We start from the raw sequence: 22,415 nt of genomic DNA, 5'->3' as shown, positions 1-22,415 counted from the left end.
TGTTTACTCACTGCGCATGCGACAAACTGAAGCTTCTTTCCCTCGCGGCAGCGGCTGGCTTCCAGAGAGCCAATCAGAGAAGAGGGTTTCACAGCAACCCCACTCCCTTGTCACACCCCCGGGGTTGGACATCTCTGGTTGGAGCTGCGCGAGGGGGAAGGGCGAGGTGGACGCGCGCACCACCTTTGGCTGTCTCCGCCTCCTTCCGGGCAGCCAATCACCGGCGAGACGCCGGGCGCGCGCGCGCGCGCTCTCTCGAGTAACGGTCGCGAGAGGCCGCTCTCCTGACCCTGACATCGGCAGCGGGAGCGGCGGCCAGGTAAGCGGCCGCCAGCCTGCAGGGAGCTGTAGGCCGCTGGGGACAGGGGACGAGACTTAGGAGACACCGTCTTAGCGGCCCCCTGAGTGTGGTGATGGGCTGGGGTGTGAGGAGACGGTGGCCGATGAACTTGACCCCACCGCAGCCCTTCGCGGTGTGGGCGCTCTGCCCGGCCGCGGTGCGCCTTTTCTAGACCCGGCGCCCTTGAGTGACACTCGCGCGGCCCAATAGCGGAGCGCCCTTCCCGAGGGGCGGGGGGTTTGTGGTTTTATTTATTTATTTATTTATTTTATTTCCTCCCGTTTTTTGCCAAGGTGTCCCGGCTTCCTTTTGGGATCGCGGTTGTAGTTGAAGGAGCGGTGGCTTTTCTCCGTCCTCCCTGCTTTCCGTAGCTTAGGCGACTGCATGAATTCTCCCTCTCCTTCCCACTTTGACCCCATGGCGGCCACCAGCCATTGCGGGCTGGCTGTGAGCCCCAGAATGTCAGGATCTGGTCTCATCCCTATCTGAAATCTCTTTCTCTCCCCCAAGCCTCCAGGCAAGGCGGAGCGCCCAGTTAACTTTCATGTTTCATAACCGCCAATCGTTCCTTTTGCCCAGCTCCCTTTTTTTGCTAGGGGGTGGGGACACCAAAAGCGTCATATCTTGTTGCTGAGAAATGTAAAAGCTCTGCTCTTATATTCATTCTGTATCAAAATAAAAAAATTTTTTTTGCATTGTATATGTGGGTGTTTAAGGATTTTTCCCTCTTACTTCCCTGCCCTCCCCATAGCACCTCCACTCCAATAGAGAAGCATCCTTGAATTTGTAGTGGTTTTCCATCTGGATCTGCATCCGGATCCGGATTACCTCAGCAGGGGAAATAATAGATGGGGTTGCAGGTCCATCTCCCTGGAGAGCTTGTGTTTTCCTGGCATAACAGCACGGTGATTGGAATCCAGGTATTTCTCTTGCCAGTTGGAAGGGGCAGTCCTTGACTGTTTCAGTGCCCCATTTGTCGTGGGTGATGGGCTGAGCCACTGGGGAAAAGTCAATTTAGTTAGGTCCGGTTACCCTTTGCATTCACTCCTGTCCCTGAAGGAAATGGTCCCTGTTTTTGTGTAATGCTTTATAGAAGCAGGACCTAAAAGTGGGAATCTAGCGGAAGCGGAATACTAGACAGTATTCCTGTTGCACTCTCTAAGCTTTTCAGTTTGTGAGCAGCTGAGTTTTTTTTCCCTTTATTTCTCCTTTTTCTTCTTGCTCCCTTGCTCTTTTATAAATGCATGAATTCCCCAGGAAGGAGGCATCTTGTTTGACCTGTTACAGCCAATTTGCCAATGTATATACCCAGCTTCAGTGAAATTTTAGTTGGCCTGGCAAATAATTTTTTTATTTAGTATTTTTATTTTTATTTTTTAGGAGATGGAGTCTTGCTCTGTTGCCCAAGCTGGAATGCAGTGGCAGGATCATAGCTCACTGCAGACTTGAACTCCTGGGCTCAAGTGATCCACCTCAGCCTCCAGAGTAGCTGGGACATGCTCCCAGTAGCAGCAGGCAGGCTCCAGTGTGTCCAGCTGGTTTATTTTCTAAGAATAGCTGCACAGAGACAAAAGACCATATATATAGTTCAAAATGTACTTCCACACAATGGGGAAGCTATGGTTGTTAACAGTTTAATTGGCTCTTTTTAAAACAAATATTAAGTAGTTCAAGGCCGGGCGCGGTGGCTCAAGCCTGTAATCCCAGCACTTTAGGAGGCCGAGACGGGCGGATCACGAGGTCAGGAGATCGAGACCATCCTGGCCGACACGGTGAAACCCCGTCTCTACTAAAAAATACAGAAAACTAGCCGGGCGAGGTGGCGGGCGCCTGTAGTCCCAGCTACTCGGGAGGCTGAGGCAGGAGAATGGCGTGAACCCGGGAGGCGGAGCTTGCAGTGAGCTGAGATCCGGCCACTACACTCCAGCCTGGGCGGCAGAGCGAGACTCCGTCTCAAAAAAAAAAAAAAAAAAAAAAAAAAAAAATTAAGAAGTTCAGTTCTTCTAGTCTCTGTATAAGTCAACAAACATATATACTTGGTAGAATTTATTAAACAAATGAATAAGGCATGCAAGTATTCCAATTGTTACATAATAGAATTGTATCTAGAACCTTCATTGTAAAGCCTGGCAAAATGGTTTGCACTGTAATCCCCCCTGCTCGGAAGGCTGAGCGCTTGAGGCCAGGACTTGTAGACCAGCCTGGGCAATGTAGCAAGATGCTGTCTCTAAAAAACAGAACGTTGATTATTAAACATATAAAAATCTGAAATATTACCTGAAAAAGGTGATGCTACTTTTGCAAATAATCCTTGATGTAGATTTTTAATTGAGATACATAATACATAATTCATATACTATAAAATTCAGCCTTTTAAAAGTGTACAATTCAGTGGTTTTTAGTTCACAAGGTTGTCCAGCCATCATCACTAATTCCGGAATTTTTTATCACCCCAAAGGAAACTCCATACCAACTGCACTCACTCACATTCTCTCCTTCCTCCAGCTCCTGGCAGCCATTTGTCTATAAATTTGCCAATTCAAGATATTTCATATCAATGAAATCATATAGTCTGTGGTCTTTTGTGATTGGCTTTTTTTACTTAGCATAGTAGCTTTAGTGTTCATCTGTGTTGTAGCATATGTCTTTTTATGGCTGAATCCTAGCCTGTTCTATGGATATGCTTCATTCGTTTATCCGTTTAGCCACTGATGGACATTTGGGTGGTTTCTACATTTTGATTATTATGAATACTGTTGCTATCCTTAATGGAGATCTGCATGAAAGAAGTTAAGGTTTCCAAAGTTATGTAAAAGCAGTTGCTAGGTTTAGTGGCTTTTTATAGTAGTTTCTTTTCCCCCATTCATTTTCAGACTCTCTTGGAAGTTTAGGATATTTCACAGTTCTGAATGTTAGCCACTGAAAATGCCAGTAGACGATGAAGCCTCTGAAGATGACACGGATTCACTTTCCTCAAACAGTCCAAGAACCTTTATTTTCAAATAAGAGAATATAACAATTTCTTTACACTATGGAAGAGTTTGACTTGGTGAAAACCTTACACAAAACTTCATCTTCTGTAGAATCTGATAAAAATTCTCTGCATTCTCTTGGACTGAACTTAAATACTGATAGGTAAGAATGGGATTTTAGAAAATGTAACAAATCAGAATAACCTTATTTGCATACATTTACCAGTTTATCCAAATAGTGTCAGAGTTACTGATTTGAATTATTATTATTATTTTTTAACCTGTCAAGAATGTTCAGGGAGGCTGGGCGCGGTAACTCATGCCTGTAATCCCAGCACCTTGGGAGGCTGAGGCGGGTGGATCACCTGAGACCAGGAGTTGGAGACGAGCCTGGCTAACATGGTGAAACCTGGTCTCTACTAAAAATACAAAAATTAGCCAGGTGTGGTGGCGTGTGCCTGTAGTTCCAGCTACTCGGGAGGCTGAGGCAGGAGAATTGCTGGAACCTGGGAGGCAGAGGTTGCAATGAGCCAAGATTGCACCACTGCACTCCAACCTGGGCAACAGAGCAAGACTCCGTCTTAAAAACAAACAAACAAAAAAGAGGCTAGGCGCAGTGGCTCACGCCTGTAGTCCCAGCACTTTGGGAGGCCAAGGTGGGCGGGTCACAAGGTCAGGAGATCGAGACCATCCTGGCTAACATGGTGAAACCCCATCTCTACTAAAAATACAAAAAAAAAAAAAAATTAGCTGGGCGTGGTGGTGGGAGCCTGTAGTCCCAGCTACTCGGCAGGCTGAGGCAGGAGGATGGCGTGATCCTGGGAGGCGGAGCTTGCAGTGAACTGAGATGGCGCCACTGCACTCCAGCCTGGGCAACAGAGTGAGACTCCGTCTCAAAAAAAAAAAAAAAAAAAAAAAAGAAAGAATGTTCAAGGACAGTTGTTTAAGTCAGGAGTAGGTTTAGTATTTTCATGTTTTTCATTTCTCCCAGAGATACGTACTTTTGCATGGAAAGCATTCTGAAAAAGAACTTGTTTTGCATGTTTTACTTTCCTTTACACTTTTTTGTTTGTTTTTGTAAATTACAAGCATATCTTTAACATTTAGTTGCCTAAATATTATTTCTACATTTTTAAATAATTGAGACAAATGATGTTTTATGTTGCAGAAATACTTCACCAATGTGGGAAGCAGCAATTAAAGTTGAGTATTAGGAAGTTAAGACAAAACCAGACTCTAAGTAGACAAAATAGTGGACTAAATAGATGTTATCAAAGTGTGTTTTATGCATTTTATTTATTTTTTTTAAATGCATTTTATTTTTTTTTTTATTTTTTTTTGAGACAGAGTCTCGCTCTGTTACCCAGGCCTGAGTGCAGTGGCTCTATCTCAGCTCGCTGCAAGCTCCGCCTCCCGGGTTCATGCCATTCTCCTGCCTCAGCCTCTCGAGTAGCTGGGACTACAGGCGCCCGCCACCTTGCCTGGCTAATTTTTTGTATTTTTAGTAGAGACGGGGTTTCACTGTGTTGGCCAGGATGGTCTCGATCTCCTGACCTCGTGATCCGCCCGTCTCGGCCTCCCAAAGTGCTGGGATTACTGGCTTGAGCAACCGCGCCCGGCGCATTTTATTTTTAAGCTATCCTATGATTGGTTTGTTTTTATTTTTTAATGGTCTTAACACAGATCATGGTTTGTTTTTCATCAGCCTGTTTACTTTCAATTTGCACATAGTCTGACAAGCTTGGTTATTGGGTTTCTAAATTTATAGTAGTGTAGAAACAGCAAAGAGGCAAGGACTGTTAAGAGAGGAGAGCATCTATAAACAGCATGTAGAAGAAAGGAAAACAGCGGTTTTGGGGCCTTACTGGTAAAGGGGCAAGGAACTTTTTTTTTTTTTTTTTTTTTTTTTTTTTTTGAGACGGAGTCTCGCTCTGTCGCCCAGGCTGGAGTGCAGTGGCGTGATCTCGGCTCACTGCAAGCTCCGCCTCCCAGGTTCACGCCATTCTCCTGCCTCAGCCTCCCGAGTAGCTGGGACTACAGGCGCCCACAACCGCGCCCGGCTAATTTTTTGTATTTTTAGTAGAGACGGGGTTTCACCGTGGTCTCGATCTCCTGACCTTGTGATCCGCCCGCCTCGGCCTCCCAAAGTGCTGGGATTACAGGCGTGAGCCACCGCGCCCGGCCCGGGGCAAGGAACTTTAAACACAGTAGGTCTTGAAGAAATTGTGTATTATAATTATAAATAAATACATTACTTAAAAAATTGTTAATTCTCTGCCCTTTTCAGGAGGAATTTAAGGCCGCTTACATGGGTATATAAAACAATGGGGATGGGGAGTTGTAAAAAACAGAGGAATATGTGAAGTAAAACGAGAAAGTTTTTTTTTTTTTTTTTTTTTTTGAGACGGAGTCTGGCTCTGTCGCCCAGGCTGGAGTGCAGTGGCTGGATCTCAGCTCACTGCAAGCTCCGCCTCCCGGGTTTGCGCCATTCTCCTGCCTCAGCCTCCCGAGTAGCTGCGACTACAGGCGCCCGCCACCTCGCCCGGCTATTTTTTTGTATTTTTTAGTAGAGACGGGGTTTCACTGTGTTAGCCAGGATGGTCTCGATCTCCTGACCTCGTGTTCCGCCCGTCTCGGCCTCCCAAAGTGCTGGGATTACAGGCTTGAGCCACCGCGCCCGGCCGAGAAAGTACATTTTAAAAGGCACGGGGAATAGTCCTACAGTAATCTATATGCACTTGCTGAAAGTTGGCCTCGCATTTTGGTTCTTGCATTACTTGGTGGTCCCTTTGAAGTACACTTCTAGAAGAAATTCCTGTGAGAACAGTGTTTGATTTGGGTGGAGGAAGCTGTGCCTTGCTAGTGAAAATTAGGCAATTAAACTTGTCTCCCTTTTCATTGTGACTGGCAGGTAAATTGGCCACATTTAAACTCGATTATTACAGCTATGTAAAACCCTTTACTGATAACATATGTTCTTCCCTTTCAATTTTTTTTTTTTTTTTTTTTTGAGACGGGAGTCTTGCTCTGTCGCTAGGCTGGAGTGCAGTGGCACGATCTCAGCTCACTGCAGTCTGCGCCTCCTGGGTTCAAGCGATTCCCCTGCCTCAGCCTCCTGATTACTGGGACTGCAGGCGTGCACCACCACACCCGGCTAATTTTTTGTATTTTAGTAGAGATGGGGTTTCACCATGTTGGCCAGGATGGTCTCGATTTCCTGAGCTTGTGATCCGCCCACCTCGGCCTCCCAAACTGCTGGGATTACAGGCGTGAGCCACTGCGCCTGGCCTCCTTTGAATTTTTAGTAATATTTTCACTGGTCCTAACTATTATTTTACTGTTATTTTTATTTATTTATTTATTTATTTATTTATTTTTTTTTTGAGACGGAGTCTTGTTCTGTAGCCTGGGCTGGAGTGCAGTGGCCGGATCTCAGCTCACTGCAAGCTCCGCCTCCCGGGTTTACGCCATTCTCCTGCCTCAGCCTCCTGAGTAGCTGGGACTACAGGCGCCCGCCACCTCGCCCGGCTCGTTTTTTGTATTTTTAGTAGAGACGGGGTTTCACGGTGTTAGCCAGGATGGTCTCGATCTCCTGACCTCGTGATCCGCCCGTCTCGGCCTCCCAAAGTGCTGGGATTACAGGCTTGAGCCACCGCGCCCGGCCTATTTATTTATTTTTAAAACAAACTCTTTGTGAAAGAAAGGAGGATATCAAGCAGTAAATAAATGAAAATGATCTTTTTGTGACTAGATTTTAAGTACATTTTAATGACCTGAAATATATTGTGTGTTTATAAAACAAATCCAAAATAACTTACTTGAAGTTTGGAAAAGCAGTACTCCTGGAAAGAATCAGTGCTGTTTTACACACTGAGTAGGCTAAGTAAGTCCTGAATACTTGCTGCTAATTTGCTTGGCACAACTTTTATTCAGAGATAGTGCCGAGATAGGCATCAGCTTATCATACCAAATTATGGGTATCCAGTGAACAAGATTTGACTGTCATTTGGGGCAGTGGAGAAAGAATCCCCACTGCACAATGAAGGGCTGTTCTTAAAGTTGGGGGAAATAATCCTCTGGAATAGGGGAGATCAGAGAAGCTGGAAATTAATCTTATTGTTTAGCACAGACTTTTTTTATTTTCTGCTGATCCTTTGGAGTGTTCTCTCACTTCTGGAGAAGGTCTTTCTGTTGTGTTCTTAAAAAGAATACAGTGCGGTCTTTTTACTGCCCTTTTCCTTTTGTGAACCAACTTGTGATCAGATTTTCAACAAATGAGGTGCCATTAGAAGGATTAAATATCAGTGGTTTTGTACTGCTCTGCTAAATCTTGAACTGCTGAATTATTCAACACTTTGATAGAGTGAAGAAAACCATTTGAATTATTTATGTTTCAACAGAAGTAGTCCCCACCTTAGTACAAATGGGGTATCCTCTTTCTCAGGGAAGACCAGACCATCTGTAATTCAAGGTACAGTTGAAGTCCTAACTTCTTTAATGCAAGAGCTACAAAACAGTGGAAAGACTGATTCGGAACTTTGGAAAAGCTGTGAGGTATCTAATTTTGTTTTATTTTTGTAATTTTAAGATAATTATATTAAAACATACCTCTACTAAACTCTAAATTATTAGAAATTTATGTCCTGAAGAGCATGACACTTTTAAGTTAATGCTAAAGTGGTCAAGTATATTAATTTAGGAATGATATTGAATGAATGGGAAAAAGGTGATCAAAAGTATTTTTTAACAATATATTACTGATTAGACATTCTAATTTGTATATTAAATATGAACTAAAACATTGTCTTCATTCAGAGACCTGAGAATCCCAAAATTATTAAAATTGTTACTAATTGTAATGTTGTCAGTAACTTATATGGAATTGTCATCATTTTAAAAAACCTAAATCTACTTTGAAATATTTTCAATGTTCTAATTATAAATTGAAGCTTCTATTTAGTACCTTACCATATTCAGCTGTGATACATTCCATTATATTGTTTTCAGATCAGTGGTTCTTTCTTTGGCTCATAGGTTAAACTGTGATATAAAAATGTGACAGTTAAAAGAATACTTACATGGCCGAGCACAGTGGCTCACGCCTATAATCCTTTCACTTTAGGCGGCCAAGGTGGGAGGTTTGGTTGAGGCCAGGAGTTTGAGACTAGCCTGGGCAAGATAGCAAGACCCTGTCTCTGCAAATATAAATACATACATAAATTAGCTGGGCATGGTGGCATGGGATCTGTAGTCGTAGCTACTTGGGAGGCTGATGTGGGAGGATCACTTGAACCCAGGAGGTCAGGGTTGCAGTGAGCTATGATCACAGCACTACACTGCAGCCTAGGTGACAGACTGAGACCCTGTCTCTCTCTATATATAAAAATAGAGAACCTGTAATCCCAGCACTTAAGGAGGCGGAGGTAGATAGCTTGAGCCCAGGAGTTTGTGACCTGCTTGGGCAACATAACTAGACCCCCTCAGTAAAAAAAAAAACACAAAAAACCTTACATATAAATTTTGTTTCATAGAATAATGCTCAAGATAGACTTTCTTAAGGCTGATTTGATAGTTTTTAATAGAAATGTATAAACCATTATTAATTCTTAGAAAGCACTAGATCTTATTTTAAACATTAATTATACTTTTAAAAGCATAATTTGTGTTATTTTTTAGCAAGTAGAGTAAGCGAAATGAAAGATTACCTGGTTTAAGAATTCAATAGCAGCAACTGCTAAGTATAATTATTTATATCCATTATCCATAATTATTGGAATTATAAGAAAGTATTACTATATGCTTAAAAAAATTGAGTTTTCAGTTTTTATACTTTATGCTTGTTTGCATATAATAATCAGTATGTACTAATGTGAAAGACCTTTAAAAATGCCCATACAAATGCAATTAAAAATGGAATGTTTTATTAAATATATTAAATGTTTCCCCTAATGTATCTACTCATTAGCTTTTTGTTTGTTTGTTTTTGAGACAGAGTCTCGCTCTGTTGCCCAGGCTGGAGTGCCATGGTGCGATCTTGGCTCATAGCAACCACTGTCTCCCAGGTTCAAGTGATTCTCCTGCCTCAGTCTCTCGAGTAGCGGAGATCACAGGCGAGTGCCACCATGCCCACCTAATTTTTATATTTTTAGTAGAGAAGGGGTTTTGCCATGTTGGCCAGGCTGGTCTCGAACTCCTGACCTGAGGTAATCTTCCTACCTTGGCTTCCCAAAGTGCTGGGATTACAGGCATAAGCCACCATGGCTGGCCCTCATTAGCTTTTGATACCTGAATTAACATGCTTTAGGACAAAGGAGGCATTGCCATAATGTAGTTTAACTTCTGGAAAATTTGTGTTTAACTAGAAATTGTTACTTTTAACAATTTGAAATCAACATTTTTTTTTGACATCAGCATCTTAAGTCAGAATCAGAATATATTCCCCTCCATACCTCTCCCCTCCCTTCCCTCCCATCTCCCTCCTCCTTCCTTCCCTCCCTCCCTTCCTCCCTTCTCTTTGTTTCTTTTTCTCCTCTTTCATTCTCTCTCTTTTTTATTTTTTTTAAATAGGGTCTCACTCTGTCACCCAGGCTGGAGTGCAGTGGCACAACCTCTGTTCACTGCATCTTCAACTTCTTGGGCTCAAGCCATCCTCCCACGTCAGCCTCCCAAGTAGATGGGACTACAGGTGCATACCACCATGCCCAGCTAATTTTTGTATTTTTTGTTGAGACAAGGTTTTGCTATGTTGCCCAGGTTAGTCTTGAACTCGTGAACTCAAATGATCCACCCACCTTGGCCTCCCAAAGTGCTGGAATTACAGGCATGAGTCACTGTGCCCAGCCTCTGAGCTCTCTTTTTATAACAGCTTTCAAAATAACATCAATTTATATTATCCTAAAATGAAATTCATAGGTAAAATAACCCACCTGTACCCACTTTAAAAAATCAGTAACATGTATTTGGATATATCCATGTGAGGCACATGTTCATTAGAAGACATAATGAAGTAGTCATGTTTACCTGTATGTAGACTCACTGTGAATTCAGCAGCTGAACACAGATCGATGTAGCTATGGTGTGTTGATGATCCAGGTATTGTATACAGCACCTCCACTGGTAACATGCTTTTCTGAAAGGGTGACGAACTTCTCATGAGATTTTGAAACAAGTTTGTTTTGATGTTATGAATAATGTGCAAAATATTTATTGTTTTGTAATATAAAATGGACACAGGACAATTCTTCGTCGTGGGGGACTGCCCTATGATCTGCATGCCTGGACCCTGCCCACTAAATGCCAGTGATGTCCCCCCAGCTTTGTCATGACTGTGACCTTACAGATTTCCAACATGGAGTTGCTTCCCCATTGAGATCACTGCATCATATTTAAATTTAAAACTTAGGCCTGTAATCGCAGCACTTCAGGAGACTGAGGCAGATGGATCAGTTGAGGTCAGGAGTTCGAGAACAGCCTGGCCAACATGGTAAAACCGTGTCTCTACTGAAAAAAATAAAAATTAGCCAAACATGGTGACACATGCCTGTCATCTCAGCTACTTGGGAGGCTGAGGCACGAGAATTGCTTGAACTCGGGAGGCGGAGGTTGCAGTGAGCCCAGATCATGCCACTGCGCTCCAGCTTGGGCGAGAGAGCGAGAGACCCCGTCTCAAAAAATAAATAAATAAAACTTAATCCTCTTAGCCACCTATGAGATGTTGTTATTCCCATTTTATAAAGTAGGAAACTGAGGTACAAATAAATTTGTCCAGGACCCCACAAGTTTTTAGTGGAGAGCTTGGAGTTAGAGTGGGGCAGGGGTAGGAGACAGAGTTCACAAAGTGAACAATTAAGAGACTTTCTGATGTGGCAAATGCTATGAAGGAAATACATAGGATGATAAGAAAGAAAGGAACTGTTAGGATGGTTTGAGAAGATGACAGTTAGGCTGAAATTGCAGGGTGGGAAGACAGCAGTCAGGGTGGGAAGACAGTAGTCAGGGTGGGAAGACAGCAGTCAGGATGGGAAGACAGCTGCCATGGTGAGAGCTGAGCAAGAGCTTGCCAGGTGGCGGGCACAGCAGGTGCTCAGCTGTGAGGTGGGAGACAATTGTGGCACGCTCAAGAACAGGTGTGCAGCCAGCAAGGGACAGAGGGCTGGGATGAAGTGGGGAGGTGCGCAGGAGCCAGACAGTGCAGAGCCATCTAAGGAGAGCTTAGGAGTGGAAAGATGCTGAAAGGCTTTACACAGGCAGGTAGTTTTCATAGCCACTTCCTGCTGTTGTGTATTGCTGCATATGGTCTGTGGCTGAAAGTCTCCCAGCCTTGAGGCTGAATGTAGCCTTCTGTAGAACTCCCTGCTCCCTTGGTGTGACGTGCTGGCATACTCCAGCTATGAGAGTGCTGATGGCTCTTGGGATTCGGGATGGATCATGACCTAAAAAGTGCTCTTTTACACTGGAGGAATAGTTCTGTGAAATGTTAAGTCAAAAAATTATTTTTAACTAACATATTTTATAATTTAATAGACCAGGTGGTTACAGCTATTCAATTTGGTGGAAAAACAATGCCAAGAACAGATAGTTGCCCAGCAGGAGCAGTTCCACAACCAAATTCAAGTAAGTTGTTATTTACATTGATTCCTTTTTTATATACATATACATATACATACACAACACATATAGAAATGGAGTCTCACTCTTGTCGCCCAGGTTGGAGTGCAGTGGCATGATCTCAGCTTGCTACAACCTCTGCCTCCTGGGTTCAAGCCATTCTCCTGCCTCAGCATCCCGAGTAGGTGAGATTACAGGCACCCCGCCAACACGCCTGGCTAATTTAGCTATTTTTAGTAGAGACAGGGTTTTGCCATGTTTACCAGGCTGCTCTCGAACTCCTGACCTCAGGTAATCCACCCGCCTCGGCCTCCTGCCTGGCACTTTTTAAATTTTATTTTTATTTTTTTTTTTTGAGATGAAGTCTCACTCTGTTGCCCAGGCTGGAGTGCAATGGCACGGTCTTGGCTCACTGCAACCTCCACCTCCCAGGTTCAAGCAATTCTCTTGCCCCAGCCTCCTGAGTAGCTGGGAATACAGGTGTGTGCCACCATAACTTGCTAATTTTTGTATTTTTATTAGAGACAGGGTTTCATCATGTTGGCCAGGCTGATCTTGAACTCCTGACCTCGTGATCTGCCTGCCTCGGCCTCCCAAAGTGCTGGGATTACAGGCATGAGCCACCACGCCCAGCGTCCTTTTTTATATTTGTAAGAAAAAACAATATGTTATATCAATTTTTTTTTTTTGAGACAAGGTCTCACTCTGTCACCCAGGCTGGCGTGCAGTGACACGATTTTAGCTGACTGCAACCTCTACCTCCTGGATTCAAGAAATTCTCCTGCCTCAGTCTCCTGAGTAGCTGGAATTACAGATGTGCACCACCATGTCTGGCTAATTTTTAGTAGAGTCAGAGTTTCACCATGTTGGCCAGGCTGGTCTTGAGCTCCTGACCTTGTGATCTGCCCACCTTGCCCTCCCAAAGTGTTGGGATTGCAGGCGTGAGCCACCGTGCCTGGCCACCAGCCTCAATTTTGTTTATAAACTAAAGATAAAGCATCACATTTTTTTAGAATGATATTTCATCATATTTTGAAACATGATATTCTTGTAACAGTCATAAAAATATGATGTTTAATATACTTTCTTACCCAAATCTAACTTTTTATTTCCAGCATATACAGGAGGAGATAAAAAATTTAGTCAAATTACAGACTAGTAGTGCTTCCTGTGAAGGAAATTCTTCAAACAAACAAGTATCTTCGGAAAGTCAAATGGGTTTTTTTTCTGAAAGCAGTGAGAGAAATGAATCTGTTATCCATTATCCTGAATCCACAGAACCTGAAATACAGCAAGAAATGTCCACGTCACAACCAGATTGCAATGTGGATAGTAGCTCAGTAAGCAGTGGATATGGCACCTTTTGTATCTCAGATTTAAATCCGTACAAATCTAACGACCCTAAGGAGTTCATGGAGCACGTAGATGTTCCCAAAGGACAGTATGTAGCACCTGCGGTGCCAGCCGATTCACTTGTAGATGGTGTGAAAAATGAGAGTTTTTATATACAGACTCCTGAAGAGTGCTGTGCGTCTTTAAAGGAAGATGTATCCATTTTTCCTGGTGAATTTGAACATAATTTTCTTGGTGAAAATAAGGTTTCTGAAGTATACAGTGGGAAAACAAATAGGTAAGTAGAATTTCCATCATTCGAAGGGAGTTTATTACATTTAGAATCTAGTAAATAAAGTTCCTTTTAATGGACTATAATAGAATGGGATGTATTTGAACATTTATCAGTTTGTTGCCTGTAGAAAATTGAAATAAACAAATCACACCACACTATATTCTTTTTTTTTTTTTTTTTTTTTTTTTTTTTTTTTTTTTTGAGACGCAGTCTCGCTCTGTTGCCCAGGCTGGAGTGCAGTGGCCGGATCTCAGCTCACTGCAAGCTCTGCCTCCCGGGTTTACGCCATTCTCCTGCCTCACCCTCCCGAGTAGCTGGGACTACAGGCGCCTGCCACCTCGCCCGGCTCATTTTTGTATTTTTTAGTAGAGACGGGGTTTCACTGTGTTAGCCAGGATGGTCTCGATCTCCTGACCTCGTGATCCACCCGTCTCAGCCTCCCAAAGTGCTGGGATTACAGGCTTGAGCCACCGCGCCTGGCCCACACCACACTAGATTCTAATGACACTGACTTTCTTCCCATCTGTAATGTTGTAAGATTGCTAAACTCTTGAGGTCGGAAACTTTGCCAGAAAATAGAAAAGATATTTTTAGCAGACAGGACTGTATCAATAGTGGAAGTTTGTCACACATGTTCATGTAATTTGAATAATTTTTTTTTTTTAAAGGTGGGGGTCTTACTTTGTTGTCCAAGCTGGTGTGCAGTGGTGCAATTATAGCTCACTGCAGCCTAGAATTCCTGGGCTCAAGTGATCCTCCTGAGTAGCTAGGACTATGAGTGCATGCTATGTTATCATGTCTAGCTGAAACTGAAAATTATATACGGGGTTACCCAATTTTATGTTTTTTTTTTTTTTTTGAGATGGAGTCTTGCTCTGTCTCCCAGGCTGGAGTGTAGTGGCGCAGTCTCAACTCACTGCAACCTCTGCCTCCCTGGTTCAAGTGATACTCCTGCCTTAAGCCTCCTGAGTAGCTGGGACTACAGGTGCGGGCCACCACACCTGCTAGTTTTTGTATTTTTAGTAGAGACATAGTTCCACTATGTTGGGCAGGCTGGTCTGTGTCCTGACCTCAGGTGATCTGCCCACCTCGGCCTCCCAAAGTGCTGGGATTACGGTGTAAGCCACTGCGCCTGGCCCCAGTTTTATGTTTTTTATTTTATTTTTTCTAGTCTGTATCCTGCTGAATGTTTTTGTTTGTTTCTTTTGTTTTGTTTTTATTTATTTATTTTTTAAGACGGAGTCTCACTTTGTCACTCAGGCTGGAGTGCAGTGGTACGATTGTAGCTCACTGCAACCTCTACCTCCTAGGTTCGTGTGATTTTCCTGCCTCAGCCTCCTGAGTAGCTGGGACTACAGGCATGTACCACCACGTCCAGCTAATTTTTGTATTTTTAGTAGAGACCGGGTTTTCCCGTGTTGGCCAGGCTGGTCTCGAACTCCTGACCTCAAGTGATCTGCCCACCTTGGCCTCCCAAAGTGCTGGGATTATAGGTGTGAACCACTGTGCCCGACCTGAATTTTTTTATGTATAAGAAGAATTTTTATAAATTTAATGACATTTCATGACAAAGGAGGCTTTTTGGTAAACTGGCTGAATGTTTGTAAAACAATCCTTAAAACTTTCATAATTTATCCCAAATTTTTAGTTTCATATCCCTGAATTGTGTCATCTAAAGCAACACAAATCTTATGTATGTTCAAGTATAATGATTGGTTTATGCCAACAAATACACTTTCATTGTAGAGATACATTTAGCACTTGGAAAGGCAAATGTGGTGGTTTTTGTTCTAGTCTATGGCTACAGACTTTGTGTATTATTATTTTTTTTTCTTTTTTTTTTTTGAGACGGAGTCTCGCTCTGTCACCCAGGCTGGAGTGCAGTGGCCGGATCTCAGCTGACTGCAAGCTCTGCCTCCTGAGTTTATGCCATTCTCCTGCCTCAGCCTCCCAAGTAGGTGGGACTACAGGCGCCCGCCACCACGCCCGGCTAGTTTTTTGTATTTTTTAGTAGAGATGGGGTTTCACCGTGTTAGCCAGGATGGTCTCGATCTCCTGACCTCGTGATCCGTCCGTCTCGGCCTCCCAAAGTGCTGGGATTACAGGCTTGAGCCACCGCGCCCAGCCGACTTTGTGTATTATTAGTCACTGTTAGTATTTTTTTTTTTTTTGAGACGGAGTCTCACTCTGTTGCCCAGGCTGGAGTACAGTGGTGTGATCTCAGCTCACTGCAAGCTCTGCCTCCCGGGTTCACGCCATTCTCCTGCCTCAGCCTCCTGAGTAGCTTTTAGTAGAGACGGGGTTTCACCGTGTTAGCCAGGATGGTCTCGATCTCCTGACCTCATGATCCACCCGCCTCAGCCTCCCAAAGTGCTAGGATTACAGACGTGAGCCACTGCGTCCGGCCAGTCACTGTTAGTCTTTTTGTTTACTTTGCCTTTGATAATAAGAAATTGAAAAAGTGATGTAGGTGAATTAATAAAAATTCATTATCTTACCACTATTAGAAAAAACAACTGACTGGGCAAGTGGCTCACACTTGTAATCCCAGCACTTTGGGAGACTGAGACGTGTGGATCACTTGAGCCCAGGAGTTCGAGATCAGCCTGGGCAACATGGCAAGACCTTGTCTCTACAAAAAAAAAAATAGAAAAAATTAGCTGGGTATGGTGGTGCCCACCTGTGGTCCCAGCTACTCAGGAGGCTGAGGTGGGAGGATCACCTGAGCTGAGGAAGGTCAGGCTGCAGTGAGCTGTGATTGCACGACTGCCACTGCATTCTAGCCTGGGTGTTAGAGAGGGTCTCTATTTAAAAAAAAAAAAGAAAAACAACTGAAAGCAACTGGTGGTTAGCTTTATATATGAAGTACAGTATCTAAAGAAGTAATTTTGGAACCCAGTGTGGTGGCTCATGCCTGTCATCCCATTACTTTGGGAGACTGAGGCAGGCAGAGGTCAGGAGTTTGAGACCAGTCTGACCAACATGGTGAAACCCCATCTCTAGTAAAAATACAAAAATTAGCTGGGTGTGGTGGTGTGTCTGTATTCCTAGCTATTCAGTCAGGAGACTGAGGCACGAGAATTGCTTGAACCTAGAAGATGGAGGTTGCAGTGAGCTGAGATTGCGCCACTGTACTCCAGCCTGGGTGACATAGCAAGACTCTGTCTCAAAACCAAAAAAATGTAATTTTGGTTTTCTCTTCTTAAATAGTAATGCTGTAACATCATGGGCACAAAAACTGAAGCAGAACCAACCAAAGAGAGCACATGTAGAAGATGGAGGTTTAAGATCTCAACAAGGAAATGCGCAAAGCAAGAAGACACCAATTGAGAAAGTAGGTGACAAATCGCTTTCCCTGCGGGCTCCAGTACTGATGATTGTGTGGGTTTAGTACATGCTCATAAACAAAATTCTCATGCCCTTTCTTTTATATTGTTAATTTGTTCATTTATACATTTTTTTTTTTTTGAGATGGAGTTTCACTCTTGTGGCCCAGGCTGGAGTGCAATGGCGTGATCTCGGCTAACTTCAACTTCCGCCTCCCCGGTTGAAGCGATTCTCCTGTCTCATCTCCCTGAGTACCTGGGATTACAGGCGTGCGCCACCATGCCTGGCCAAGTTTTGTATTTTTAGTAGAGACGGGGTTTCACCATGTTGGCCAGGCTGGTCTTGAACTCCTGACCTCAGGTGATCCACCCACCTTGGCCTCCCAAAGTGCAGGGATTACAGGCATGAGCCACTGTGCCCAGCCCGTTTATACATCTTTCTTTTGGTGTTTCAGAGGATTAGAAATAATGATTTGCTGTAAGTGTTTCTTCTTTAGTAGGCTGGAAATCAAGGCTAATAAAGGATAAAATATTATGAAAATGAATCATTTGCAAAGGTCCTATTTCTCTTTGTACTGCAAATGTTTACATTTAGCCAGAGAGTAACCCATTTAATTGTTTAAAATAAACTTTTTTTTAATTTTAATTTTTTATTTTTTATTATTATTATTTTTTGAGACGGAGTCTTGCTCTGTCCCCCAGGCTGGAGTGCAGTGGTGTGATCTCGGCTCACTGTAAGCTCTGCCTCCCGGGTTCACGCCATTCTCCTGCCTCAGCCTCCTGGGTAGCTGTGATTACAGGCAGGTGCCACCATGCCCAACTAATTTTTTTTTTTTTTTTGAGACGGAGTCTCGCTCTGTCCCCCAGGCTGGAGTGCAGTGGCGCGATCTCGGCTCACTGCAAGCTCCGCCTCCTGGGTTCATGCCATTCTCCTGCCTCAGCCTCCCGAGTAGCTGGGACGACAGGCGCCTGCCACCGCGCCCTGCTAATTTTTTGTATATTTAGTAGAGACAGGGTTTCACCGTGGTCTCGATCTCCTGACCTTGTGATTTTCCCGCCTCGGCCTCCCATAGTGCTGGGATTACAGGCGTGAGCCACCGCGCCGGCCCCCGACTGATTTTTTTTGTATTTTTAGTAAAGACGGGGTTTCACCATGTTGGCCAGGCTGGTCTAGAACTCCTGATCTCAGGTGATCCACCCGCCTCAGCCTCCCAAATGCTGGGATTACAGGCATGAGCTACCAGTTAGTTCTATTTTAGAAAAGCCATTTAGCACTGTGTTCTGTTTTAGAAAAGTAATTTAGTACTGAATTGGTAGGTCTATTTTAGAAAAGCCCTTTAGTTTAGAACTGTGTTGGTAGTTCTATTCTGTTGACTCTCTGTGCCATCAAGGATGGTGTATCCTTGTTCGGTATGATAGCAGAAAAACATTTGGAGATGGGTAAATTTTGCTTTTTCTCATTGGGATAGATTGGTATAAAGGGAGAATGTTTTCATACACAGTAGTTTCTTTTCTTCTGTTTTTGCTAAGATTATAGGTCTTCTTGTGCAGACTTCTGCTTCTGATAAACTTTGGCCTTGTGGTTATGTACTCGGTGGGTTCACCGATGTTCTCGCTGTCCTTTGTGATTGTAGCTCAGTATATGCCATGTAGCCCCATGGTTCTGCCTTTGCTGCACATTAGACTCACCTGAGGAGATTTAAAACTCTACTTCTCCTGGCTTCCAAGCCTAGGTGCTAACCTGTGTTTTGGGACTTTAATCAGGTGATGCTAATGTGCGGTAGAGTCTAGGAGCCGCTGGTTAATTAGGCCACTGCCTAATTTTCCTTCTCTATTCAGTGGAGAATCAGACCAGCTGCCCATGGTCTGGCCCTGCCTTTGAAATACTCTTCTGCTCACATCTTCTACCTCTTGCGATCATAGGGCAGAAAGTGGAAGCAGTGAGGAGGCAGTGATTCCCTCTGAGTCTTTCTTTGATCAGCTCCTGGACAAGTTTTAGTTTTCCTTTTTTTGGGTAATTGAAATATTCAGTATTAAATTACTAGGGGAAATCAAGTTTCTTTGATATTTCTGAACCCTAAATGATTTTGAACTCATGGTAGTTGTTGAATCAGAGATGCCCCCGACCCCCGAAATGCACTTCTTACGTGATTCTGGATTCACAAAAGTTAGAACTGGCCAGGTGCGGTGGCTCATGCCTGTAATCCCAGCACTTTGGGAGGCCGAGGCGGGTGGATCATGAGATCAGGAGATCGAGACCATCCTGGCTAACATGGTGAAACCCTGTCTCTACTAAAAATACAAAAAATTAGCCGGGCGTGTGGTGGGCGCCTGTAATCCCAGCTGCTCGGGAGGCTGAGGCAGGAGAATGGTGTGAACCCAGGAGGCGGAGCTTGCAGTGAGCCGAGATCGCACCACTGCACTCCAGCCTGGGTGACAGAGCGAGACTCGGTCTCAAAAAAAAAAAAAAGTTAGAACTTTCCTCTTCATTTAGTTATTTTTCTTCTCTCATTGGTTTCAGTTTCAGTCTAAAGCAGAGAATGCTTGTTATCCGGATTCTCTTATCCAATTTTCTTTTTATTCAATGGTAGTTTATTTTGGGTAAATAGCACCTTTGAAGTAATTTTGAAATTGCATATTGTTTAGCAGAAGGGTTTTCCAGGGCTTGAGTTGCTCTTTGTTTCCTTGGTCCTTTGTCTTGGACAGACTCGACTTTCCCATTTCACAGGCTGAGGGGCTGCGGTGGTGGTTTTTCAGATGGGCTAATATGGTTACTAAAACTCATTAAGGTCCTTGTGCTAAGCTTAGGCCGGCTTCTTGGGCTAAGAGGGTTTATTTTTAGAAGGGCTTTTCACTGCACCCTACTTTTACTTTTAATTAAAAGCTAGGCCTGTTTTCTTCAATGGATGCCTTGTTTCCCTGGAAGAGTGCAGCAGGCAGCTCTGTAAGGTAAGCCCCTGCCAGCCCACTGTGTGTGTGCAGCAGCCGAGTGCACTGAATTTGCATCTCAGAATCCAGACGAGGACAAAATATCTTGCTTGGGATTGTTTGACTTGGACTTTTACTTTTCCAGTCACCTTCTTGATTTTTTTTTTTTTTTTTTTGACGGAGTCTCGCTCTGTCACCCAGGCTGGAGTGCAGTGGGGTGATCTCGACTCACTGCAAGTTCCACCTCCCGGGTTCACGCCATTCTCCTGTCTCAGCCTCCCAAGTAGCTGGAACTACAGGCACCCACCATCACGACTGGCTAATTTTTTGTATTTTTAGTGGGGATGGGGTTTCACCCTGTTAGCCAGGATGGTCTTGATCTGCTGACCTTGTGATCTGCCCACCTCAGCCTCCCAAAGTGTTGGGATTACAGGCGTGAGCCACCGCACCCGGCCTTCTCTTGGTCTCAAGTAGTGAGACAAATTGAAACAGGTGGAATTTCTTCCTTGATGAGAAAGAAAATAAGTGGTGCCTTATAAGGCTGATGTGTTAATCCCCCTTCTTGGTAGGTAGTGTTATCTCAGTGTGATTTTACTTTGGCGGTGGGTTCATGGATGGTTACATACTCTTTACAGGAATTAAAAGTTTGATGAAGGACCTGATAAGATAAATTCCGATAGGAATATTCTCATCACATGTCTCTGGAAACATTTCTTGTGACGGTATCAGAGATGTTGTGAGGATTGATTTGCTCAGAATTTTTACTAGGATTGATAAGTAAGCAGGGACTAGTAACCAATTGTTTGTATATAGGAAGTCTAGGCCGGGCGCGGTGGCTCCCGCCTGTAATCCCAGCACTTTGGGAGGCCGAGGCGGGCGGATCACGAGGTCAGGAGATTGAGACCATCCTGGCTAACACGGTGAAAACCTGTCTCTACTAAAAATACAAAAAATTAGCCGGGTGTGGTGGTGCGTGCCTGTAGTCCCAGCTACTCGGAGGCTGAGGCAGGAGAATGGCGTGAACCCGGGAGGCGGAGCTTGCAGTGAGCCGAGAGCGCGCCACTGCACTCCAGCCTGGGCGACAAAGCGAGACTCCGTCTCAAAAAAAAAAAAAAAAAATAGAAAGTCTACTACTTAAGGCTCATATTATTGATTTATGATTTTTAGAGTTAATCTGATTTATTGTAATTATAATGATAAAAATGAATTGTTAGAGCTTTTAAATTAATTTTTATACTAAATGACTTTAATTCTAGGCACCTCAAATTTGTTTTGGAAGTAAATGGCAAATTATAAATACATTTTAGGTCTGAACTCACGAAATAATGCCTGCCCCCATTTTTCTCCTTCTAGCTCCACAGAGAACTGAAATAAACTTTTGTAAATTACACAGGCAAAAAAAAAAATATTTGACAGTGAATTCCTATTAGTTAGCATTCTTGTAACCATGGGGAAACCAGGCTTTTTTCTTTTTTTGTGACAGAGTCTTGCTCTGTTGCCCAGGCTAGAGTGCAGTGGCCCAATCTCAGCTCACTGCGACCTCTGCCTCCCGGGTTCAAGTGATTCTCGTGCCTCAGCCTCCGGAGTAGCTGGGCTTATAGGCACCCACTACTGTGCCCAGCTAATTTTTGTATTTTTAGTAGAGATGGGGGTTTCATCATCTTGACCAGACTGGTTTCGAACTTTTGACCTCGTGATCCACCCGCCTCGGCCTCCCAAAGTGCTGGGATTACAGGCGTGAACTACCGCACCTGGCCCAGGCTTTCTTCTTTGTGAACCCTTTGAAGGTTTCTCTACGCTTGGTTTGATGCCTGGCTTTCATTCCTTGGGTCAGCAGATGGTGCCTAATGACTTTTAGCTGTCAACCAGTGGTTTTCTTTCTTGTAGTCTGATTTTGCTGCTGCTACACATCCTCGTGCTTTTTACCTCAGTAAACCAGATGAAACTCCAAATGCTTGGATGTCTGATTCAGGAACAGGTATGATACTTAAATTTTTATTTTTTTAACCTAAGCTACACTCAGAGGAAGGTACTTAGTTTTTTAGAGCATTATTTTTAGAAAACAACTTGCCTACATGTCTCCTTCTAGGATGATACTGTATAGTAGTATGGTTTTGTAAATATGTTATGTGTTGTGGTGTTCTCTGGTAGCAGCCTTACTTTTGTTTGTTTTGTTTTTTGAGACGGGGTCTCACTCTGTTGCCCAGGCTGGGGTGCAGTGGTGTGATCACAGCTCACTGCAGCCTCAACCTCCTGGGCTTAAGTGATCCTCCCACCTCAGCTTCCCAAGAATAGCTGGGACAACAGGCGGCACCACCATCCCAGCTACTTTTTGTATTTTTTTGTAGAGACAGGGTTTCGCCGTGTTGCCTCAGCTGGTTGTGAACTCCTGGGTGCAAGCAATCCACCTGCCTCAGTTTCTCAAAGTGCTGGGATTACAGACTTCAGCCACCACGCCCAACCACCTTTCTTGTCTTAATTTATGTTACAAGATCTGTAAAGAGAATGAAGTACTTTTGCAGTTGTTTTGAACAGCTATAAAAATTATCAATCTTTTTTGGGTAGTTCAAAATGAATTAAATTCAAACCCTCTGAGCCATCCTTTACACTCCATG

General features: G+C 43.8%; 1 protein-coding gene across 3 annotated transcripts in view; it reads left to right on the top strand.

Moving 5' to 3' along the window:
- The first annotated feature begins 7 nt into the window (after nucleotides 1-7).
- Nucleotides 8-22,415, top strand: part of MPHOSPH9 (M-phase phosphoprotein 9) — an 85,581-nt gene continuing 63,173 nt past the window's right edge. For 2 of the 3 annotated variants that reach the window (XM_050747872.1, XM_050747873.1), the window contains exons 1-5: nucleotides 8-319; nucleotides 11,836-11,925; nucleotides 13,035-13,549; nucleotides 16,757-16,880; nucleotides 21,688-21,778. In XM_050747872.1, the coding sequence (XP_050603829.1) occupies nucleotides 17-319; nucleotides 11,836-11,925; nucleotides 13,035-13,549; nucleotides 16,757-16,880; nucleotides 21,688-21,778 (1,123 nt within the window). In that variant the 5' untranslated portion in view covers nucleotides 8-16. Of the gene's footprint in view, nucleotides 320-1,091; nucleotides 1,261-3,213; nucleotides 3,476-7,712; nucleotides 7,867-11,835; nucleotides 11,926-13,034; nucleotides 13,550-16,756; nucleotides 16,881-21,687; nucleotides 21,779-22,415 lie in introns of all 3 variants that reach the window. The other variant, XR_007717640.1, reaches the window with a different exon arrangement.

Source organism: Macaca thibetana, chromosome 11, assembly GCF_024542745.1.
Source record: "Macaca thibetana thibetana isolate TM-01 chromosome 11, ASM2454274v1, whole genome shotgun sequence".
NCBI lineage: Eukaryota > Metazoa > Chordata > Mammalia > Primates > Cercopithecidae > Macaca > Macaca thibetana.
The sequence above is the reverse complement of the archived record's forward strand: the minus strand, read 5'-3'. Positions and strand labels throughout refer to the sequence as shown.